Source organism: Stigmatopora argus, chromosome 17, assembly GCF_051989625.1.
Source record: "Stigmatopora argus isolate UIUO_Sarg chromosome 17, RoL_Sarg_1.0, whole genome shotgun sequence".
In the NCBI taxonomy this organism is placed as follows: domain Eukaryota; kingdom Metazoa; phylum Chordata; class Actinopteri; order Syngnathiformes; family Syngnathidae; genus Stigmatopora; species Stigmatopora argus.
The window spans coordinates 12,380,657-12,405,080 of NC_135403.1; the positions used below are offsets into that span (position 1 = coordinate 12,380,657).

The window sequence follows — 24,424 nt, forward strand, 5'->3', positions numbered from 1 at the left end:
TTATATAATTCGTCATCATACTTTCAGGCTTTTAAACAGATATGTTAGAAGAATAATCACATGTTTGGATACTCATATAATGTTTTAGATGAGGTAAGGCTCTCCTAATGCAAATTATTGGACATTTTTTCGCTGTCAATGGCAGCTAATAAATGTATTCATGGTTGAAAATTAACGCCGTTAGAATTGTCCATCACTGTCAATGGTATGTAATTATTTAATTCATGCGTTTTACATGTATATATTAGTTATGTATTGTTATTTATATTTATTTTTTAAATATACGTATGTATATTTAGTGGTAGGACTGGGGTTATGGCACATTTTCGGAAGGTGGCGGTACTGAGCCAAAAAGTTGTTTGTCCACCGCTTAAACCAATACAAGAAGAAAAATGTTTCCGCCCCCTTTATCACAGGACTACAGTTAAAAATAATACATAATACAAAATAGATTAAAGAAAAAATACAACAAATTACACTGCCTTATGATTATTTCATACAATTGTGATGTTTATAAAATATGTTCGTATTACATGTTTAGGTTTTTAAGTATTCTAAACAGCGACACTCCGAGACTGGCATCCCCGGCAAAAGAGCCACGACGCTCGGTGAGAAATGAGGAGGGGCACCCGGAGGAAGTGGCAGCAAGAAATGTAAAAAAAAAAAAAAGGGAGGAACGACGTGGATCATCAAGATAGACTTCGTTTAAGGACGTCATGGATGAAATATGTTTAATTCGGAGGAAAATCCGTTAAAAGGCAGGACATAGTTTGAATCATTAGTGATGCTGCTAGCATGCTAGCCTGTCTCCCGGACATTTATTAGTTTATTTTGTTGAAAAGGTATTTTATACGGGTATTTCATATTTATTCTTATCTCGTGGAAAAAAAATGAGCGACGTGTTAATGTTAAATGTGGTGGTGATTTTTTCGGGCCAACATGATGTTAAAGTAAGTTAAGATATGACTAGATAATAACGGTTTTAACGACTCTTATATAGGATTCTTATCATAGATGAACTCGATAAGAGATACACCCAAAAAAATACGCGTAGATGCTTGAATTGACAAAATAGAACGTGTGTTCTTTAACACTGGCTCCATTGTACGTCGTTCCGTCTAAATGTACGTGCGGTAGTTGCAATTTTTGGGTGGGTGGTCATTTTTGTGGGGGGGAATAGCCATGCGGATTTCATCGTTCCTGGCCCTCTTCCGACCCGCTTTACCCCTGATCCTCGGGCTGTCCCTGGGATGCAGCCTGAGCCTGCTGATGGTGTCGTGGACTCGGTTGGACTCGGACGATGTCTGCGGGGAGAGGATAGCCAAGGGTGGGAAGCTCTACCTGGGTCGGGGGGATGTGGAGAGGAACGCCGGGGATGGTGGGAGAGGAGAGGGTGGCCACGACGACTTCCAGCCTCGTATCTTACCTTATAATAAGGACCCCAACCAGCAGCACAAGAAAGTACTGAGGTGAGTTCACGTCCTTTTTAACACTGGCAGGTGGGCGATGGCATCACGTGATGTCACCGATGAGGTCATCAAAGAAGTTGAGGTGATGACAAGCAGGAACTTTGACACCTTAGCAAGATTGCAGGTGTCAAATGTAAAGCGCGAGGCCAGGACGCGGGCCACCGGTCCACAGGATCAGGTCGACTAACAGTTTTGAAACTCGGCGTGTACGCAAAAACAGAATTGCGATTGCTTTTGTGTATGTTTTTGTATTTGGATATGAACTGCAATAAAATTAAATGATAAAATACATCAGTAAAGGATACATGATTGTGAACTTGACTGTACGGCGTCCCCCGATGTCAATCCGAAAACTAGCAAAAATAATACAATAAAACGCCAAAATGCAACATTTGCATTCCAAATGGTTTCATTTGTTTTTATTTTGAAAATGGTTTTAAACAAGTCACTGTTTATTTTATACCTTGATAAATCACATTTCTTAAATCAAGGGTGTTAACGTCAACTCGGTTTCATGTGGGCCGGACCATTTTAGATATAATATTGAGATTTTTTTAAATAAATGGATTAAAAGAACTGGATTAAAAGCCCTGAATATTCATTTTTTTATCGATCTAAAACAATGTTTATTTGAGCTAAATATATTTTTAGATTTTACGAAATGATTTTTGAACTAAAAACAGAAAAAAATGGATAAAAAAATTATCCAAATACAATTATTGATTTAAAAGGGGGAACATCAGGAAATTTAATATACATCAATACTCTTCATTTTAATTTGATCCTACCAACCAATGCTAAACTCAATACTTGGATTTTTGGTGGAAAAAAAAAAATCGCATTTTTTCTTCAATTTGAACTCTTTCGCTGCCATTGACGACAATGCACGTCCCGCGCACCGCCACTAACGAACACCATGACGCCACGCTAAACAATTCTTAATTTCCCCGACCAGAACCCGCTACATCCACACCGAGCTGGGCATCCGCGAGCGCCTCCTGGTGGGCGTGCTGACCTCCCGCGCCACCCTCAACACGTTGGCGGTGGCGGTGAACCGCACGGTAGCCCACCACTTCCCACGCACCTTCTTCTTCACGGGCTTACGCAGCCCCAAGGTCCCCCACGGCATGACGGTGGTGGCGCACGGGGACGACCGCCCCGTTTGGCTGATGTACGAAACGGTGCGCCACCTGCACCGGGAGCACGGCGCCGACTACGACTGGTTCCTGTTGGCGCAGGACGACACGTACATGCAGGCGCGGCGGCTGATCCGGCTGGCCGAGCACCTCAGCGCCGGGGGGGACGTCTACATGGGTCGGGCCGAGGAGTTCATCGGCGGCGAAGAGAAGGCGCGCTACTGCCACGGCGGCTACGGCTACCTGTTGTCGCGCAGCCTGCTGGCGCGTCTCCAGCCTCACCTGGACGCCTGCCGTAACGACATTCTCAGCGTCCGGCCGGACGAGTGGCTGGGGCGTTGCATCATCGATTACCTGGGGCTGAGTTGCGTGGAGGTCCACCAGGTGACCGACCGCCGGCGTCTGTCGGACGAAGGGCGAGCGGACGTTTAAAACGTTTTTGATGCGTCCCTGTAGGAGATGAGGTACCGCTATTTCGAGCAGGGCAAGAACGCCGACCCGGAACGGGAAGACAGCGTGGAGTTTAAGAAGGCCTTCACCGTGCATCCCGTGTCGGAGCCCAACCTCATGTATCGCTTGCACAGGCGCTTCAGTCAGCTGGAGCTGGATTGGACCTACTTGCATATAGAGGAGATACAGGTAAGATTGGAGTGGCAGTAGCCATCTAAGGAATAATTTTCCACTGAAAAAAAAAAGAAGTCTTTCCACTCATTCATTTAATTTAAAATGTGATTTTTGGGTTTTAATTTAAAGTAGAAAGGATTTTTTTTCTCTAAATGCCAAATGAAAATCAGGTTCCACCGAGATTTGAACTCGGATCGCTGGATTCAAAGTCCAGTGTGCTAACCATTACACCATGGAACCACGACACTTAATCCCTGTCACCATGTTTAATCTGCCAAAAATTCAAATAAGGCCACTGCCTCGCTACATAAACTACATAAAAATATAAAATAACCACCCCACCCCCATTTGTGCTCGCGCAGATGCAGATTAGCAACCTGAGCGTGTCGACGCCGGAAGGCCCGGCGAGCCTGACATGGCCGGTGGGCATCAATTCCCCCTTCAAGCCGCGCACCCGCTTCGAGGTCCTCAACTGGGACTACTTCACGGAAGAACACATCCACTCCTGCGTAGACGGCTCGCCCAAATGCGAGCTGCGCGGCGCCGACCGCGTGGACGTATCCGACGTGCTGGAGCTGGCCCTGGAGCGTCTCAACGCCCGCTACCAGCCTCGCCTGCGCTTCCTCAAACGCCGCCTGCTCAACGGCTACCGGCGTTTCGACCCCACCCGCGGCATGGAGTACATCCTGGACCTGGCCGTGGACGCCTACACCCAGAAGGGCCACAGCCAGGTCATCGCCAAACGGGTCCACCTGCTACGTCCGCTCAGCGCCGTGGAGATCATCCCCATGCCCTACGTGACCGAGGCCACCCGGGTGCAGCTGATCCTGCCCGTCACGGCGCAGGAACGCGAGCACGTGGCGGCTTTCCTGGACACGTACGCCGCCAACGTGCTGGACACGCACGACAACGCCCTGCTGACCGTGCTCTTCGTCTACGACCCGTTCGAGGCCCAGCGCGTCAGCCGGGAGGACGTGTTCGCCGGCGCCAAGGCGGCCGTGGGCGAGGCCGAGAAGCGCTACCCGGACGTGAAGATCCCGTGGATCAGCGTCAAGACGGAAGTGCCGTCGCAGGTCAAGCTCATGGACGTGATCTCCAAGAAGCACCCGCTGGATACGCTTTTCTTCCTGACCAGCGTGTGGACCGAAGTCAACGGCGACTTTCTAAACCGCTGCCGGATGAACGCCATCAGCAGCTGGCAGGTTTTCTTCCCCATCCACTTCCAGGAGTTCAGCCCGGCCTTGGTCCAGCAACCCTCCGCCTCCACCAACGCCGACTCCCTGCGGGACGGCCACTTCGACCGGCGCGTCTTCGACGAGGCCTGCTTCTACAACACCGACTACATGAGCACCCGCACCAAGATGGCGGCCGACGCGCTGGACAACGAGGAGCTGCTGGAGAGCATGGACGTGTACGACGTCTTCGTGCGCTACTCGGGACTGCACGTCTTCCGCGCCGTGGAGCCGGCGCTGGTCCAGAAGTACGCCCTGCGCCAGTGCAACCCGCGCTTTAGCGAGGACATCTACCACCGTTGCGTGCTCAGCAACCTGGAGGGACTCGGGTCCAGATCCCACCTGGCGTTGGCGCTGTTCGAGCAGGAGCAGGCTAACGCCATGTAGCGCGCGGGAATATTAGCGCTCGGGAGCCCCATGTATTTATGTGACTTGAATTGAAAGTGGCGGCCAGATAACGCGAGTCGTTCTAGTCCTCAAGTTGTAAAGTTATTCCGGAAACAAACCGTTGACTGCCTTTGTTACCGTTAATAGTAAGTATTCTCTTAGTTTCTTTTGTTATCACAACACATTTACCCTCGCTAAACCCGTCAGAAAAATGTAGCATCGTGTTTGTTTAGGGAGTGTGTCTTATCGATTTATTATTGGGCAAAGTTTGACTCATTGTTTGAACAGTGTCAATTTGGGAGTCTGTCCAAAGATGGCGTCATTACGCGGTAGTTTTTAACAATTGGGCTAAACGTGCTTTAGTTTTCAAACTTGAGGGTATTTTTTTAAGAGAAATACAATTCAAAGAGTTATTAAAAGTTTTATTTTCAGTGTTATATTGGTGCTACGTGTTTTAATGTCCAACTGTTGGGTCAGTTTGAAATAAAATGCATTATTGTACAAGTAGGGGAGTCTTGACTTTCTTGTTTGCAACGCAAATTCTTCTCTCCAACCTTCGACATCGCGTCAGCTTCGGAAAAACAAACGTGAAAGGTTCACTTCACTACAAGGTTTGTGAAAGGGGGCTTTTAATCGAGGTAGGGTGTTCCCTTAGGGGCGGAAAATGTAACATTAGCCATGTGGAAAGTCGTCCATCAATGCTAGCTTGTGTGCGTTACCATGACACCAACTCGTTTCCGGTGCGTCACTTCCGTCTGGTAATTAAATACAGCCGTTTAAATATTGAGGACGCCACGAACATCCTTATAGAAACAGGTATTTATGAATTAAACACACTAAATAATTATAAATAAACAATAAATACAATAAGAAGAACAGACAAAGATGAGCAACACGTTTGTGGCATTTACAAACTTTGGCAAGCGCTTCTTTATTTACATCCAGTCCGTCACGCAGGGTCACAGCTATTGTCCCTTTTTCTCCTCTTTTTTTAATTTTGTATTTTTAATATCAAGTCATCGTTTTTTTAGTGTTAAACACAAGTGAAAAGCAGCCTCGCTTAGAAAACGAAAAACATGCAAGAGCGAGCAGACACGTTTGAGAACATTTTGTCAAGAGACGCTGCAAGTCTTCTCAGCTCCACAAGACGGCGCTAGAAAGCAGCCGAATGACTATAAACTATTGGAAAATGAACTACAAGACGACTAAGTCTTCCACTCTAAATTGACCAAGGTAAGAAAAAACACTGTTAAACTGCTTTGCTGGTTGCTCATTATGTTATTTTTGGCAAAAAACTTACAAAAGGCTTTTTTTTTGTTTCAACGAACTGAGAGGGTCACACTAAAATGAAAATAAACTCTTAAAATTGACATAGTTTTGTGGTGAAAAAGTGACAAAAATGTAAACAAACCAGGATAAAGTTGTTTCTTTTGGAAGCTAAAAACTCATAATGCCATTTCAGTTGCATTTGAGGAAAACAAATACAACTGTAAATCATTTTTTTAATGTTAAGGAAGGTTTTTTTAGTTCTCATTTTCTTTTGAGTCTGACCCTCGAGGACCCTTAACACGTGTTGACCAATCGTGTCAAGCGCCCGTACTGTATGTGTGTGTATTTATATATTTACATCTATTGTTTGATTCACAGAACATGCATAGGCCAAAGTGAAGAAGAGTGAATGTGATGTGCCACCTGTGAAAGATAAAAGGCGGACATTTTACAGCACAGTGCAAAAACAAAAAACAAAAAAAACAAAGAGCGTCAGCCATGTTCCAACAGAAAACTTCATGGAAAACGCCCACTTAAAAGGTAAGTGTCATCCTTCATAAAAAAACAAAAATGTTGAGTCCATGAAAAGTACTTTCCGTTGAAAAGTAGCCTTCTGACGCAACTATATTTACATTCACATCTCCCGATGATTAAAAGAACACCCGCAAAAAGACAAAACCCGGGTTTTCGAGCTTGCTATGTTAGCATATAGACGAAAAGTAAAAAATCAAATAAAACTCCAGCTTGTTTTGACCGTTTTGATAAAAATTCTGACACCAGAATTCATTTGTTTGTCATGTGATTACGTTTGTATTGGTTAAAACGCAAGATTGACTTCCGCATTCGGTTAAATAAAAGAAAATATTTCAATTTTATGAAATGGGAAATTCACGTGGAATTTTAAAAAAAAGTTAATTTAAAACGGAACGTTTGTAATGTACACGTACCCTAAAAAAACGGTGAAAATTGCTACATTGCCAAACAGGAAATTTTGAAATTTCCCCATTGATTTTTCACAATAAAACGTTGCTGTGTGACAGTTTTACATTTTAACAGGATACTGACAAAAACCCGGTTTTAACGTAAACTTGTAAATGACGCATTTCTCCTCTTTTGACGCAAAACGACGTCAAATAATAAACCAAAAAAAAACATGACATTCAAAAAAAAAATCCATAATCGCGCATTTTTTACGGCGTAACGAGCACGTTTTAACGTGAAGTTCATCACACGACAACAAAAGACTAAACGATTTTTTCTAGCGCCGCGACAAAAAACACTTTTGCGTCCGTTTCTACGCTTTGGCAAACGAGGAGTTTCGAAAACCGCAATTTTTGCATAACGCCGCACTTTGGAAGCCTTTTGATTGCGGAAGTAAAAACTCAAATCCAGTCTCTGTGGCACTAATACTTCAAATATTCCCTTTTTTTCCCACGAAAAATGCCTTTTTTGTGTGTGTATGTCGAGTGTTTAAATTTTCAACGCTCATCTTAACGGTGCCCCCAGCGAGCCCCTCGTATTTTGGTTATTTAGCTCCACGGCCTCGGCGGTTGCGCGTCTAAGTGTTGCGGACCGCCAAAGCCTGCTCCAGTTCTTGTCGCCTCTGTTGGATCTGAATGCGGACAAAGTAGGTGATCATTATGGGGGGAAAAAGAGGGGACGGCGATTGGACGGAAGGCGAACGGGGGGCTCACTTTGCAGTAGAAGTAGCGGGAGACGGCTTCTTGGGACCAGGGCTGGTGGTAGAACGCCGCCCGGCGCTCCTCCTCGGGGTTGCCCACCACGTCCGTCATCAGCTGGGACAAAAGGAGACGACGGATTGAGAAGGGAGAAGGAAAAGAGTGCAGGAAAAATGGCCATTTTGGCCTTTATGGGCAGATTTGGAGATTAGCTTGTTTGGCTAAAGGACCGTTAGCTTAAAATAACATGGACAGGGTTTATTGTTGGACTTGTGTAATGGTGGTAGACTAGTTTTATTTGATATTTCTAGATATCAGGTGCACATTTTTTTCCCTTTGCATTCCAAATTTGTTTTAATTTTAAAAATGGATTTAAACAAGTCACTGTTTATTTAGTAATTTTATAGCTCGATATATAAAATATCTTAAATATTCTTTTTTTTCCGCACTTTCATACATGTTTTCATTTCATTCATTTATTTGACTAATATATATTATTCTTTTTCATTTTATTATAAAAACATCCCTTTCCTCAGATTTTTTTAAAATATTTTTTTGATTAATATATAATATTATTCTTTTTCATTTTATTATAAAAACATCCCTTTCCTCTGATTTTTTTAAAATATTTTTTTGGATTAATATCTAATATTATTCTTTTTCATTTTATTATAAAAACATCCCTTTCCTCTGATTTTTAAAAAATATTTTTTTGGATTAATATATAATATTATTCTTTTTCATTTTATTATAAAAACATCTCTTTCCCCTGATTTTTTTTTTTAATATTTTTTTTTCTCTTCGGTTGATTTGATCTATTTTTATATTTGACTGTATAGCATTTGTCTTTTTTAATTACGGCTTCAATGTTTATTTCTATTCTTTTTTCCCCACTTCTGTCTCTTTGTATCTATTTTTGTAATATACTTTGATTTTTTTTTTTTTTTTAATTATTGGATTCTGGTTGGAAAGCAAAGCAATAAGAAAAAATAGCAATTTTTTTAAACCTTGAGATCTCGACTCTGCGACTTGAGCCAGTCCTGAATGTAGCCTTTGGGATCCCGAGAGAAGCTGAGCATAAAGTCCCTCTGGATCTTCAGCTGGTTGATGGACTCGATGGTCTCGTGGATCTGGCCCAGAAGAAGAATACCGTTCAGTTCTGGGCGTTCCAAGCCAATCCTTTTCTTCCTCACCTTGTTATCCAGCGTGGCGATTTCTTGCTGGTTGGCGGTGGACAGCAGAAAACTGCTCATCTGGCTTTTCAGGGGGTCCTCCACCTCCACGTCGATGTCGTAGCAGGCCGTTTTCTTCTGGTCGTTGGGGTCCACGCTAAGGGAGGGGACGGTCGGGGGCTTTATTGTCACGGACGTGGACAAATGGCGAGAATGTCGGACGGTACCTGATGACGTGGTTGATGACGATGGGGTCGGGGGGCAGCAGCAGGTTGGTCAGACGTTGGGGGATCTCCGAGAACTTGAGGCGGGGGCAGTCGAAGATCTGCAAAAAAAAGGAGATCCCTATTATTATTTACATTTTTGGTTGATATATTTCATTCCATTGCAATTGATGTATTATTATATATCACATGTGCCAAAGTGGCGGCCCGGGGGCCAAATCTGGCCCGCCGCATCATTTTGTGTGGCCCGGGAAAGTCAATCATGAGTGCCGACTTTCTGTTTTAGGATCAAATTGAAATGAAGAGTATGGATGTATATTACATTTCCTGATTTTCCCCCTTTTAAATTAATAATTGTCATTTTTTAATCCATTTTCTGTGTTTTTAGTTCAAAAATCATTTTGTAAAATCTAAAAATATATAAAAAAACTAAAATAAACATTGTTTTAGATCTATAAAAAACGGAATATTCAGGGCTTTTAATCCAGTTCTTTTAATCCATTTATATAAAAAAAATATCTAAATATTATATATTTCATGTGGGCCGGACCATTTTAGATATAACATTTAGATTTTTTTTATTTTATTGGATTATAAGAACTGTATCAAAAGCCCTAAATATTCAGTTTTTTATAGATATAAAACTGTTTATTTGAACTTTTTTTTCTTAGTAAGGGAAAACATCTAATAATTTGGTTTTCATTTCAAACGGAAACATTTTTTTTAAAATTATATTCAATTATTCACTTATATTTAGATTTTCCCAAATGCCTTTTGACCTAAAAACACCAAAAGAAATAAAAATGGATAAAAAATTGCAATTATTGATTTAAAAAGGGGAAAATCGGGAAAGATAATATACATCTATAATCTTCATTTGAATTTGATCCTGAAAGTCACCACTCATGATTTACTGACTCGGGCCGCACAAAATGATGCGGCGGGCCAGATTTGGCCCCCGGGCCGCCACTTTGACACCCGTGGCCTATAGCAAATGGATAAATTTCTGTTAAATCGTTTTTTTTTTTACATCAACCTCAATGTATTTACATTTCTACTTAGTCCAATAATAAACAATGTGCAGTCTTATAGTCGTGAAAACACGGTACATTGACGAATAACTGGCTTCGGTAATAACTCATAATTAATGTAATGATATGGGCGTACCTGCTGGAAGTACTTGTCGCAGTTAATGTACTCCTTGTCGTGCGAGTCCTGAAGTTTGTTGCTTTTGACGTACTGCCACAACGCCTGGATGATGCACGAGCGCGTCTGCGTGTGGATGCCCAGCAGGCGCGCCAGCCGGGGGTCCAGCTTGAACTGGGGGGGCTGGGGGCAAGCGTTTAGCCTCCGGTTAGCTCCACGGTTAGCGCCCGCTTAGCCCGGCGGCGTCCTCACCTGGTAGTCCAGCATGAGCAGCAGGGTGCAGCGCACGCTGACGTCCCCGGGGCGCTTGACCTGGAAGCCGTCCGTTTCTTGCGTGGTGCCAGTGCGATGCCACTGGGGGAAAAAAAGGGAATATTTTAATCATATTTAAATATCAATGTTTGTAGCGCAGTCGTACCTCTATTTACGTATGAAGTACACTTCTACTTACGAACGTTTCAAGTTACGAAAAAAGTTGTGGAGCCAATTTTGTAAGTAGAGGCACCACTTTACTATCAAATAAAAAAGATGTTTTCATTTAGGAATGGAAAGTATATGGCTAACTACAAAAATATCGCTTAGTGTTAACCTTATATTTCTTGTTAGCATTAATTGAATTTAGTCAAATACTCTTATTTAAAGACAATTGGAATTATGACTTGGAAACGGTAAGTACACAAAAGAACATGAAATAAATGATGATACATTTCAAGTAAGGTTACATGATAAACTAAATGAATGGTCATTCACAAACTATCATCTAAATGTCCTAAATTTGAAGGAATGATGAAAATAAAGTTAATAATGTATTTTCCAATGCAATTTGTCGTTCAAATCAATTTAAACGAAGAGCATCTTTTCATATTCAACTTTCATTTTGACCTTTTTTTAAATGTAATTTTATTTTATTTTATTTTTTACTGACCTCCACCAGGTGGTTGTCAGGTCCGTAAAGATCTTTATCCAACTCGATCACCAGACTCTTGAAAAAGGACGAGAACTTCTTCTTCTGCTTGCCCGGCTGAACAAAAAAAAAACTAAAATTTAAAATAAATCCAACAAAATCCAACTCCATTTCGACTCCCTCGCCCATTTTGACTTTGCAGACGCTCCCTGGCGCTAATGTAAAGAGCAGCTTTTGCCCCGCCCCCCTCTCGCATTTTTGCGGCCTTACTCACGTCGTCCAAAAGTTTCCCTTCCACCCGCAGCTCCCACGACGCGATGCTGCCGTCCGAGTCGTCGGCGTCGGGCCGCGCCGGGTTGAAGGTGTTGGAGATGTACAGCCTCAGTTTACGCTTTTGTTGCTAAAGGGGGCGGGGTTAAAGATGTAAGGCGGGGCAAGGGGAGCTGACCGGGCTTTTGTTTTACCTTCATGGGTCTTTTCAGCGCCTCTTGGATGTCCACCCGCTTGCGCATGATGGTCTGGTCCAGCTTGCGCTCGAATGCTAGGAGGTCCATGTAGGCCTGGGACTCGGGGACGAGTTCGCGGATCTGAAAAGGTGGGGGCAGGGTTTCATTTATGGTCATTTAAAAAAAATGCTTGGGAAAATTAATCCAGTTGCAACATTTTTTTAGGAAAAAAATGCAGCCCCCGCCAGCCGTTTAATGTATTGACATCAAAATTGGTGGACATGTCTATCGTAACCAAATGCACAAAAAAGTCTCAAGGACGCATCCTGAAAAACGAACAGGAAGTCGGCTATTTTGTTTTGAAGGAGCCATTCCATTTCTATTTCATAGAAAGGGGGCCTGTAAGAAAAAAATTCAGCCCCCGGCGCCCATTCCACCGATTGACACCAAAATCGGTGGACATGTTTATCATTACATTCCACACCAAAAAGTCTCTAGGACCCATGATGAAAACTAACCCGCAAATTAGCCACGTTAGTTTAAAGCTGCCATACACTGCCTGTTAAAATCCAAACCTTGACATCATCATTCAACTGTAAATTGAAATGAGTTTGTCTCTAGTAGACGTCCAATCCAAGCGAATGAACCAACGTTCATCGGCTGCCAGCCTCCCACGTCCCATGGATTGGACGTCTATCTCTCAAAATGGCAGCCAGTGAGTTTAAACCATCCCTTCACAGCTAGAATACAAATAAGGCTTTAAAAATGGACGCCTCCATTGTTCCCACATCCCCCCCACCCCTAACCCTAACCCCCAAACCTCCCAAAAAATCCCGATGTCGTCATGCGAAATAAAAGAAAAATGGCCTCACCCTTTGCGGCAGGATCTTGTCCGCCATTTTCCTCCTCTTTGCACTGGAGAGAAAGAAGAGTGAAGAGAAAAAAAGGGGAGCATGTTACTATGGCGACTGTTAGCGTAGCGCCCGGCCCATCTGCTAAAACGCTGGGCCACATCCAGCGTCCCAGCTGCGCACGTCCCGAATAAATGACGACGTCCACCTGGAGAGAACCCGGCCGGAAAAAAAATGCCCGGACGTCATTGGACGGGGAACAAAACGTCTCGGGTTCGGATTCGTTGTTGCATTAAATTCATGCAATTGCGTCCAAAAAATGGGGCTTGGCGTTGTAGAAAGTGGCAAACCTGGTTAGTTTTGTTTTTTTTTTTGTTTTTTTTAATACAGGAACCAAAGCTAGTTTTAGTTGACCAGCTTATTGGCTGCGATAGGCGTCCCATTTTGGGGGACTGGAAGAGTTGGCAGGGATATTTGGATTTTCATTTGTTGGGTGTCATGTTTAATCACTATTTTTAGATTTATTCAGTGGGTTTATCATGTATTTTAATTTTTTTTCATTTTGTGGGGAAGTAGTTATTATACATTAGAGTTTGTTGAATCTGACACTTAAGTCATATTTGCTTGATATAAAAAATGTATTTACATTTTGTGTTTTTATTGTTTTAGAGTCAATTAAATATTTTACAATATATGTTTTATGTTAGCATTAGCTAATGCTGCTTTAATGAATGCTATTCAAGTGCTGGTATATAACATTTGAAATTTTTGTTTAAATATTATATCTTACTATAATTCAGGTAACATTTTTTAAAATTGTACTGGAGGCAACCAAAACAAAATTAAAAGTCTAATAAAAAAACATTTTTAGATGTTATTTTTGGCAATTTTTAACGATCATATTGGACCATATTTATGTAATTACTATAATTATTGAACTAACTGACAATTGACGTTCTTCCAGGTGAAATGGATTGGACGCCTATCGCCGTCAACGTCTACGGAGCGGGACAAAAACGGTAGGACATTTTATTTTACCCTCCTAAAAGCCACTAGTCTTGAATTGGAACCATTTTTCCCATCATGCCATGCTCCAGTCCAAGTCCAAAACATGCAGCGACCACTAAAGCTACCGCAAGTCAGATCCTGTCATTCGGGAAAGGGGGGAGGAGTCAGGGAGGGAGATAGGTGGCGCTATTGTTGAATTTGTGCCGGTGTAGTGGGGGGGAGGGATTTTAGGTTGCCAGGTTTTGCGGGGGACGGTGGCGGGGGAGGGGGGGGACATGCGGCAGAACGGGCGAGCGTCCTACTTGGATCCGAGCGAGGGATCGGATTGCGGCTCTCTCGCGTCCGTTGGCCTCGCCGCCATCTCGCCGGCTCCCGGGAATCCCAGCGGCTTCCTGGGGATCGGGGTCACTCGTTAGGGGGGTGGGGGGCGCTTGGGGGCGGGGCTTTGGAAAGGTCTAATTGAGGCCAAAACTCGTTTAAGTGGCCATTTTAGGTCCATGAAGTCAAAAATGAGTTTGACCAAGTACTCTTTCGCTCTAATTGATACTCCTCAACTCACTGGAACGTAGTTCCTTTGTAGCCAAAGGCGAATAGGTGGCACCAAAGTCCACCTTTTGTCCAAATAAACCACCTCAAGTCACTTCGATGTAGTTTCTTGATGTCAACAGACTACCTGTTGGCGACCGAGTACTAGTTAGCCCCTCCCAATCCCAACGGATTGGACGTTGAAGAATTTGGATGGAAAAGCAGGATGCGGTCGACTTGGCAACGCCGTTGCCGGGCAACTTTCAGTTTTCTCTTGACGAGCCACTTCAAGGCCAAAAAAAAAAAACAGACAAACGGAAGTCAGGGAAAATCGCCATAGAAAATTGGATTTATTTGTGGTATTTTTAGTATTTGAACTTATGGATTGTCTTAACGCTTGTAAGGATCAATTTAGGAATATCATTTAGTGTGATGATTTTTCTTGGTGACATGATTAGTATGTATTTCACATTTTCTTTATTTCAAGGGAGAAACATATTTTAATTTATTCAATCACATTATTTGTGCATTGTAAAACAAATCCCTCAAATGTTTTTGTTATTTGCATTAATAAATTCGAAATAAATCCTTCAAACTCAATCAATTTCAAATGTAAAATCATAAATATCCACTACATTGGCAATTGACATTTATATTAATTGGGCTTATTAATTTTTTAAAAAAGCCACATTTTGGCTTGGCAAATTCGAATTAAAATGCAACGTTGCTAACAAAAACATTTACTCCATGTATATATAATTCTTAAAAACAGTACTTCGGCGCCACAAAATGCTAAAAGCTACTTCAAAATGAATAAACGTACGCTAACGTAATTGAGCGACCAAACTAGCGCCTTAATTTTGAGGCGACACGGCGCCCCAATGCCCCGATCGGAACTCACTTTCTGGTCCGGTTCTGGACGGCCTGCTGCTGTTGCTGCTGCTGCTGGACCTGCTGGGATGGCGCGGGCCTCTTTCGCCCCGCCTCCATGGCCGGCGAGGGCAGGCTAGGGCGCACCGCCGGGTTGCCTCCGTACGGCGGGCCGGGGGGGCCCATGGGAGCTCCCTGGTGGGGCATCCTGGCCCCGGACGGCACGCCGGGACGCTGGGGACGAAACCCGTGACGTGACGTTAGCGCTCATTTTTCACCCGGCGGCGCCAAAGCAAACCACGCGCCCAAATCTTTCTTGACGACCGGGGACAACTGGCAGGGACGGGGGGGGGGGGGGGGGCGAGGCGTTCACCTGCGCCCGCCCACCCCTCCCGCGGCAACAGCTGCGTCCCGAAGAGAACCTGCGCGCACTTTGCTAACGCGTAAACGGGCAACTGCGGGGAAAGTCGGACATTTTGGGGTCGAGTTTGAGACGAAGCAAAAAAGCCCCACAAACAGGAAGTCGGCCATTTTCAGACCTGCTGGGATGGACTCCTAACATGCCCCCCGATGGGTTGGAAAAGTAATCAGCGCCTGCCCACGCTTTAAAAAGTGACACAATGCACAAAAAGTGGCAAAAAATGACAAGTTTTTCATTTTGGGGGAATTCCAGGCCTCCTATTTTGATGGACACCCAACTTTCCCTTGAGAAGAAAAGAAAATAAATCACCCCGACATGTTTTCCACCCCATGGCATGAAGTTTGGTGGTCTTATCCATCATTTCGGACCCACAAAAAGAGCCTCAAAGAGCAAAATCCAAGAGGAGCTCCAATCCAAGACACCCACAAGAAGACTGTTTTTATGAGGATTAGGGGATTAGATTTGTAGAAGTAAAGCTCTGACACAAAAAGGCAATTCTCCGTCAAACCTCACCCGAATAATAACCATCAAACGAAAAAACACGCCAGATTAGCCATTTTAGAAAATGATGTTTTTGGTGGAAGGTGGGAACGAATCGTCCAATTTTTTTGATTGTTTTCCCGTCATGTTTGCGCTTTTCAAAGTCCCCCGCGATCTTTAGACTGTCCACAAAGTCACGTGTCGCAAAACAAGCGAACCGGGAGAGGCACGTGCCCAAAATATCACCAAACGCGACTAAAAACGGCCTTTTTTTGATGAGTGGAACGGCGACGGGATTCAAAGGCGCTGACAAAAGATGGAGCTGATCTGAAGCACGAACAGGCGTCGCCGTCAATCACGTTCGGCGGCCGGGGGGAGGCGGGGCTTTGAGGGTTCGGGGTTAGCGAGGAAGCGGAGGAGGATGAAAACAACGCCAACGCTTCTTGTTTTTTTTTTCCTGCCGTTTCAAATGTCGTCACTTTTGAGGACTTTGAACATGTGACGCTTTTTTCGATGGAGTTTCGGAGCGGCAAGTTTTTTTTTAGGAGGGGGCGGGGTTAGTTTTAAGGAGATAGCAATCTGAAACGTTGGCGGCATGCGTGTGAGATAAATTGACCTCGTTATTGGTCTCAAATGTCTGACCAATGTCGCTGGAGATTTGGACTTTTTTGGCCTTTAGCTCCGCCCACTTCCAAATGTTCCGCTCGTTTTTCAACAGCTGTGAATTGCATTCATTCATGGTATTATGTTAGAAGTAACATTGAAGCATGTAACGGTAAAAAAATCAGAATAGCAATTCATTTTGGAGAAGCAATTGTTTCATTAATTTAAATCACTACAATTTTTTCTATTATGTATTGTATATAAAATTATCCAATCCAATGCAATATATATACTCACCAAAAATCACTTCTAAATTTCTTAATTTCCATTTTTTAAACAAAAAAATTCACATAAATTGCTTTGTTTATACAATTATTAATTATATTTTAATATTTAAAAAAATCACTTCCAAATTTCTTAATTTCCATCTTTTTAAACAAAAAAATCCCATAAATTGCTTTGTTTATACAATTACTAATTATATTTTAATTTTAAAAAAATACTTCCAAATTTCTTAGTTTCCATTTTTTTAAACAAAAAATCCCATAAATTGCTTTGTTTATACAATTATTAATTAAATTTCAATATAAAAAAAATAACTTCCAAAATTCTTAATTTACATTTTTAAACACAAAAAAATCCCATTAATTGCTTTGTTTATACAATTATTAATTATATTTTAATATTTAAAAAATCACTTCCAAATTTCTTAATTTCCATTTTTTTTAAATCCCATAAATTGCTTTGTTTATACAATTAATTAAATTTTAATATAAAAAAAATCACCTCCAAATTTCTTAATTTCCATTTTTTTCCCCAATCTTAAATTTCCTTCTTTCTTTTTAAACCCTTCATAATTCCATTAAAACAAAAGCTCCACCACTAGCCTCCACCTTGCATCCAACGAGCGAACCAATCAAATTCAAGCAGCCACTTAACAAAACCCCTCACAGAGTTCCGACGTTCTAGTCCCACCAAAATCCGATAAAAATCGTCCACGGCGTTCCCATTCCGCTAATCGTCGACGTGGGATTCACGCGGCGGCGCCGACGGGATGAGCTATCGCGTCTTTTGGCGTGAGCGCTCATTACGGCGGCGCCGTCGCTTTGGGCAACAATGGCGAGGCTGATTGATGACCCCTCCCCGCCCCGTGGACCAATTAACCTTGATGAAGAGGCAAGGAGGGCCAGCCGGACCATTGCCAGACTCCGACCCTCCCGAAAACGCTTCGGATAAGGAAAAAAAAATCACGTAGAAGAGTGTGAATGTTTATTTTTCAGCTGGCGGTCAGGATTTAGATTTCCGCTTTCCCGATGGAATAAAGTGACGGTTTGCCGTAAGCCCCGCCCACTCGAAATAGTCTTTTATTACGCTATTTTTAACTCGTCGACGTCCACAAACGAACGTTAAATGGGTGGAATGTCTCTCCTGGTCGATGAAATGATTTTACAGGGGTGTGCACACTTGTGCAAACAGGAAGTAGTCGTTTTTTTCACGAATTAAAATTTCACGGGGGTGTGTAGACTTATCTGATGGAGGCATTTTAGTCAAATAATACTTGATTGTCAATAATATATCATTGCAAACTTGATAAATACAATGTTATGAGTAAGGAAATATTAGGTATGAAAATATCTTTAAATGATCATTGTACATTAGTGAGTAAAAGTTACTTTAAATAGATGAATTAGGTTTTAATATATCAGTACTTTGGGCAAGCCCATTAAAGACCTTTAGCTTGAAAAAGTAGCCTTTTGTCGTCTGAAAACTTTTGATGCCACTTTGCGCAGGTCACCAACCAGCCAAACCCTCCAAAAAACCACACACAGACCGAAAACACACACACCCATGCACACGCACTTTACCAACAGTCACGGCAAGCTCCCGCGCGTATCCGCGACCTGACATTTCGCACATGAATGGAGCGATTGTTCCGCGCCGCCTGGCCTCCGTTAACGTCCGCCGACCTTACGCCGGGGGTCCCCCTTCTTCCCCTCGCGGTGATTTTCCTCCCCCCCCGACCCGCCTAGCATCCCCGCGTGCCCCCAGCACGCTAGCTCAAAGATGGGGAAGCCGGCCGGTTGGGTCTTTCGGCGCCGTCAATCGCCATCCCCTCCGTTTTCCCGTCCGGGGGAGGAGGAGGAGGAGGAGGGGGGGCCGGCAATAACCTTCACATGGCCACACGTACGACAACGGCGGGGACGGCGCCGGCGGCTTTCAATGACGAGCGAATCAGCCAGTGGGCGGCGAATGGGCGATGGCACTCACCACCCCATGGACCAGGAACTCAAAGAGTTTGCTCTTGGTGGCCTTCCTTGCTCCCCCCGCCGTCTCCTCCGTGGCCATTTGCTGCGGTCCCGCCGCCGCCACCGCCGCCGCCGATCGCTCCTTCTTTTGTCTTTCCCTCGCCAGCCTCCGGTTCCCCTCCCCTGCTCCACTTTCCTTCTCTTTGTGCTCTCCTCCTCCTCCTCCCTCCTCCTTCTGGCTCTCCTCCCTCCTCCCTCTTTCTCTCCGTCTCTCTCTCTCTCTCTCTTTCTCTCCCTCCTTTCCCCACCGAGCCGCTCGCTCGTGTGCGTCCGTTACACTTTTAAGTTGCCTTTCAGGAGCTCGGAATGTCGCTTCCAAAGAGAGAGAGAGGGAGAGAGAGAGGGAGGCGAGGGAGACGAGGGGGGGGGAGACTGGAGCTGGCTGGCTGGCTGCTCCTCTTTCTGCCTGCCGTGGGGGTCGGCTAGGGGGGGATTGAGCCAGCCTCCCCCCATCGCACAGCTGTTGCGTTGCATTCCGCTGCTGAGATAAGAGGACATGCGGCATGCGGCGGGGAAGCTGGGAAAAAAAAGATGAGACGCGGAGGAGGAGGGGGGGGCGGCATTGGCCGCTGACCGAGTCGGAGGTCGGAGGTCACGCGTGCGCCTCCCAAAAAAGAAAGGGATGCGGTAGTTTGCCGCCGTGGATGGAGATAGATGTCGAAATGGGAGGGGCCAATGGATTGGACGTCTGTTCAGAAGAGGAATATTTTGTCGTTTTGCATTGGCGTCCATTGGCGGAGATAGACGTTTTGGCTGGGAGGGGGGCCAATGAACAAACTTTTGAACTCACATTTTCACTGCTAACTATCACAGCGCACACTATGTAAAAAATACTATAAGCGTGAGCCGGCAGTCGATGAGTTAAAAATAGTTGCCCGGGACAATTTCAACCTTTTAATAATTGCAAAGCGTTTTATTGCATTTTCCAGTCCGATTTTGGCCTCCAAACGTGCATTGGCGCGCTTTCCAGACCAAAGCGTCCCTCCCCCCAGCCCCGATCCCCCCGTCAAATCCGACGCTTGAAATATTCATAAGGGTATTTCAATGACAAAGGAGGCGAGGATCCGCGTACGTCACCCCCGTCCACTCATCTTCCTTCACGGAAAACAGCGACAAAATGTCCCCCCCGCCCAAAAAAAAAACCTCAGACACTCTTCAAGCGATTCGAAAATTAGTACACGGCCCGTAAAAACTATTTTGTCTCTTTGGCGACACCTGTCCCTAAAACATGTGTACTGCAGCTATTTTCCTACATTATTTTTTTAGATATTTTGAAGCGGCAAACAGTGGGAAAAGTCATTCGTCAGTTGAGTATGCCCTTGCCGGACCCTCGCTAGCTAATGCTAATGTTCGGTTGGGGGTCGTGCGGGAAGAGTAATGCTCTCAGGTGACCGACAGGGGGAGCAAGAGCTAAAGGAATGGACATGCAAGGTCAGAATACACAAGTATTAAAGATTCATAGGGTCGAGAATTGTGAGGTTTGAAGGAGGTAGGAAGGAATGTTTGGGTAGATTGGATTCGCCATTTTCTAGGGAGACGCCATTTTGAAAGACAGCTGCAAGAGAACATTTTTTTTTGGGGGGGGGGGATAAAAAAGGGTTTCTATATCCCTCATTTAACTCATTTGGTGACCCCTTTAACCTTTTAAAATAAAATGTTCCACTGCTCACCCATACAAAAATGAGCCGTCCAATTTTCCAGGCAATTTTAAAAGTGTTATATATTCGTATTTGTGTTGTAAAGTAGTCCAAAAGATGCTATTATATACCGCGCAGGTGTACCTAATGTTGTGGCCAAGAGAAAAAGATTTACTCCGAGACCCCCCCCGCTTCTCGCTTTCACACAAAAACCAACCTTGCACAAAAGAAAGTCCTGGACCGCCATCAAAAGCCTGGAAAACCCAAATGGGACCCCCCCCCAAGAAAAAAAGCAGCCCCGAACGTGAGCACAATAACAAACTGCAGCCATTGGATGAAAAGGAACGGCGGGGAGTTTTTTGGCCAGGGGATTTTGAGGAGGACAAAGCGTCACCTGCTTGGGGGCATTTCCTGTTTGGCGTCGCCACGGCAACGGCTTCATCTGCCGGCAGCCGCTCGGACGAGTTGACGTTATTATTTGGCTCACGGCGAACGCTAAACGTTAAATATGGCCCGCGCGAGAAACCTGAGTGTAGCCTTGGTTCTCTTGCACTTCTGGGCTTCAACACTAGATGGGGGTGTTTCGTTCAGTAGCTCAAAAAGCTGACAACATGTTCAAATCAATGTACAAAACTGGAGAATGTTTTAATATAAATAAATGGAACTCTCTTGCTTGTGATTTTATTGACTTTTTTAGCTTTTCTGGTCATTATTCCTTGTCCTGTAACGTTTATTTCAGTTCTGTATATATAAATATACTTAGACCGGGAGGGCTATAATTTGATGTCTACCGATTTTAACTGCTGTCAATCACTTCATCCTGATTTTTTCGGCTAGCGCTCGGATGCTAATCCGCGTCCACAATATAGGCTGCCCGGCATTATCGACATCCGACACGTAAATGGGTCAACGTTAGCAGAACGCGCTCCAACAATTCGGACCAAATGAGCAAGTAGGAGGACGCTAGCCGCGGTGACTCGTGTGCAATTAGCTTACAAAGCGCTCTATTTCAATCCCCCCAAATCTCTAATCTGCCCGTGGAAATGATAGCGACGTTACCGCTGCTAAAATTACAGCGTACGGCGAGTCGGATGGAATTAAAACCATCCGTCAAGCTAACCAACCACTTCATTCCCAAGCTTTTTGGCAGGTTCGGCGCCGACACCTGGATTTCCGTTCGTATTCCAACCCCAAAAAACAATGGCGCGCAAGTTTTTCCCCCCGAAAGCCATTTTGTTTCCACGGCAACCAAGCGCCATTGAGCAGGTTCGCATTCCAGCGCCGCTACGAAGGGAAGTGCCCCCATTGTCCATTTATGCCTGAAAGTAACACAAAAGCCAGAGCGGCAAACAAAGGCGCGCTTTGACGCTCCAGGTGGGGAAACTCAAGCGCCCCGAGTCGGGGGGGGGAACCTCGACGGATTCCCTTAAAAAGCCAGCCCGGGACGGACGCCGCCTCGCATACTAATGGCGCCGTCCTCCTTTTTTGGGAAGGGAGCCCAGGCCTCAAATGATTCCTAGGTGGCTATACGCTAAAGTGCTTTTTTTTTTTTTTTTAAACAAGCTGAGTCACCAAGCCAAGTAGAAGAGAAGGAGGCAGGTTCAGCTTTGAAATCACATCCACGCAGTTATTATTATAAAATAAAATAAAATCAGCCTCTCTGGAACGCTATCAAGAACGTAAACTAGATGAATCAGCACCCAAATGGCCGCTCACGTGAAAAGCTACAAAATGTTAGCTCCTTCTTTAAATTTAAGGATTGTTAAATAGAACAAAAAACAACAACAACACACGTGGCTCAGTCATTAAATGATAATAATACATTAAAACAGTTTTTGTGTAGCCTCAACTACGATGCAAATAAGACGTTCTTCACGGTTTAGGGATTGTTTTGATGGGAGAATTTGTGCAAAGGCCCCGAGGAAATACGTATTTTTATTTTTTTGAGCCAATTTATTGTACCCAAACTTTCATTTTCTTTACTTCTGCTTGTAAGGAAGATAAAATGCCCAGTTATCCTTGTTTATCATCCTAACTAAGACTTGGTAATGTCCTCTCGGCTTCCTATATTTGCTTTAACTGTATTCCAGTTCGTTATTATGATTATCAAACCATGCCTGATTTTCTTTTCTAGGGTCCAACTGTCAAATAGTTTCATTTAATATAAACCCCTGATGCTTCCATCGTGCTGACAATACCGTAAAATGTCCACCAGCAAGACCTAAATGTCCCAAATTTTGAATGAAAGATAACAGCATGCATTTTAATCTCCCATTCATCCTTCATAAATACCACCAATATTATTTCCATCAGTATGTGCATTCGTGTAGGGCAAAAAAACAAGACTTTCTTAAATATGCTTTAAATAAATGTCAAAAAGCATCTTAGATGGGGAAGTGAAGATGAAATTAACAGTAAAACGACTCTAGTGAAACTTTTTCCCAAGATGGGGGAGGCATAAAATAAGATGGGAGGAAGGTGCTCCGGGTAAAAAAAAAAAAAAAAGACCCAAACCCCCCACCCCGCCTCCTCCCTCCTTCCTAGCCGGGCTCCGGCTCCCCTTGTCGGGGTTCAAGTGTCTCGTTTCCCCGTCGTCAGTCAAGGTTAACAATCTGCCTCGGAGGCTGCCATGGCAAAGCGGCCGATGATGCAGACTCCGAACTAGTCCGGCACCCCCCCCAACACGCCTCGCTTGACTCCCCCCCCCCACCACCCCCACATCTCCCCCAACCACATCCCCAATTCCCCACTAATGCCTCCTTGCACTATGCGGCTGTAGCCGAGGCCCAAAAGCACCACCATTTTACGTTGAAAAATCCCCCACTAATAATCCGAAAAAAATAGTACTTTACACGACGTTAACGTGCTAATAATAGCACAGAATAAAAAAAATAAAAATAAAAACAAGAAGATCCGCTCCCTACCTTTCTCTCCATCCTCTACGCGAGTGCTTTTCCAGCCGGCTCAACAGCACCAAGAGTCGGATGCGTGCAATGGTCCGGTCCGGTCCAGTCCGGTGCGGTCCAGTCACGTCTTTTCCTCAACTTCCTCGCGGCTTTTTTTTTTATAAGAGCAGCAATAACAACAGCAAGAAAAGAAAGGCTAAGAAAGCTAGCGAGACTTGAGTGTGTCTCACTTCCCCATCCCGAAACGGCGACTTGTTAGCTCGCCGGGGATGCAGCCGCCACGCAGCCGGGATCGCTGGAGCCTCGCCGGGGAAAGCGAAGCGAGGAGGAGCGCAGGCGCGGTCTGCCACGGTCAAGTCGATGTGATGAAAAATGACCACAGGCAGGGAGTGTCGTCAAATTGTTATCCTCCTCGCTCGTTTTTTTTTTTCTTTTTTCTTTTTTTTCTTCTGTCTCCCTGCTGGCTGCAGGGTTTTTCTACAGTGCAACACCTCTACTATTTTTTTCTCCTCTAAATTCTCAAATAGCAGACACAAAGAGGCTGTCTGTTTTTTTTTCTTTTTGGGGAGGGGGTGTTAAAAATGCAGGGTGTGCAAAAAACTCGATGTTCGTGAAGGCAGCAATTCTCCGTAGGAGCAATAAAAAAAATAATTACAATTTTATAGTACAGTGCTATGAGATGCCATTTATTGCCTTTTTTGACAGGATGATTTCAGAGGGATTCATATTTCATATCCAGGGGTGTCAAACTCATTTGTCATGGGCTGTAGTTTTCTTTAGGGCCAAGCTTGTATATATTTGGTAAAAAGATGTTTTCTCTAGATTTATTTTACTCAACGTTAAAGAACAAGTGTAGTTTGTTACTTTTTAATTTTATTTTGAGAAACCTCTAATAATGCCAGTTGAAAGTTGAATGACTTGCATTATAACTTAGGTTTTAGCATGTAAAAAATGGATAAAAAATGCAAACATGTTCATTTGTTGTCAATTTATTTTTGGGAAATATCACAAAATATTTTCCTCATGTCCAGAATTTGTTTTCCAGTGTCAATAGGGTTCAGGAATTACTTATTTTATTTGTTTTGCAATATAGGTGTAGTCCAAATTTCACAATAGGACAGAAAGCATA

The 24,424-nt window shown here is 44.0% G+C and overlaps 2 protein-coding genes and 1 non-coding gene across 5 annotated transcripts; 1 reads left to right on the forward strand and 2 right to left on the reverse strand.

The window, feature by feature from the left end:
• The first annotated feature begins 521 nt into the window (after window positions 1-521).
• chpf2 (chondroitin polymerizing factor 2) lies at window positions 522-5,355 on the forward strand. The gene is made up of 4 exons (XM_077624330.1): window positions 522-1,469; window positions 2,425-2,989; window positions 3,062-3,244; window positions 3,592-5,355. Exons 1-4 carry the CDS (start codon window positions 1,183-1,185, stop codon window positions 4,846-4,848), a joined length of 2,292 nt encoding a protein of 763 aa, XP_077480456.1. The 5' UTR covers window positions 522-1,182; the 3' UTR covers window positions 4,849-5,355.
• trnaq-uug (transfer RNA glutamine (anticodon UUG)) lies at window positions 3,398-3,469 on the reverse strand. The gene has a single exon. It is a non-coding gene; the product is annotated as a tRNA-Gln (tRNA).
• A 390-nt stretch (window positions 5,356-5,745) lies between the features above and the next one.
• Window positions 5,746-23,758, reverse strand: smarcd3b (SWI/SNF related BAF chromatin remodeling complex subunit D3b). Of its 3 annotated transcripts, none has more exons than XM_077624335.1 (14): window positions 23,314-23,758; window positions 14,974-15,176; window positions 13,850-13,939; window positions 12,561-12,603; window positions 11,707-11,829; window positions 11,517-11,642; window positions 11,264-11,359; window positions 10,591-10,692; window positions 10,360-10,521; window positions 9,196-9,293; window positions 8,990-9,125; window positions 8,804-8,926; window positions 7,812-7,913; window positions 5,746-7,729 (listed from the first exon to the last, which is right to left on the reverse strand). In XM_077624335.1, the coding sequence occupies exons 1-14, from the start codon at window positions 23,323-23,325 to the stop codon at window positions 7,676-7,678; spliced, it is 1,470 nt and encodes a 489-aa protein (XP_077480461.1). In that variant the 5' UTR covers window positions 23,326-23,758; the 3' UTR covers window positions 5,746-7,675. The 3 variants fall into 3 exon arrangements, with proteins under 3 accessions (XP_077480461.1, XP_077480460.1, XP_077480462.1); XM_077624334.1 differs by lacking the exon at window positions 23,314-23,758 and adding an exon at window positions 18,715-19,001; XM_077624336.1 differs by lacking the exons at window positions 13,850-13,939; window positions 23,314-23,758 and adding an exon at window positions 18,715-18,999.
• Between the last annotated feature and the right edge of the window lie 666 nt (window positions 23,759-24,424).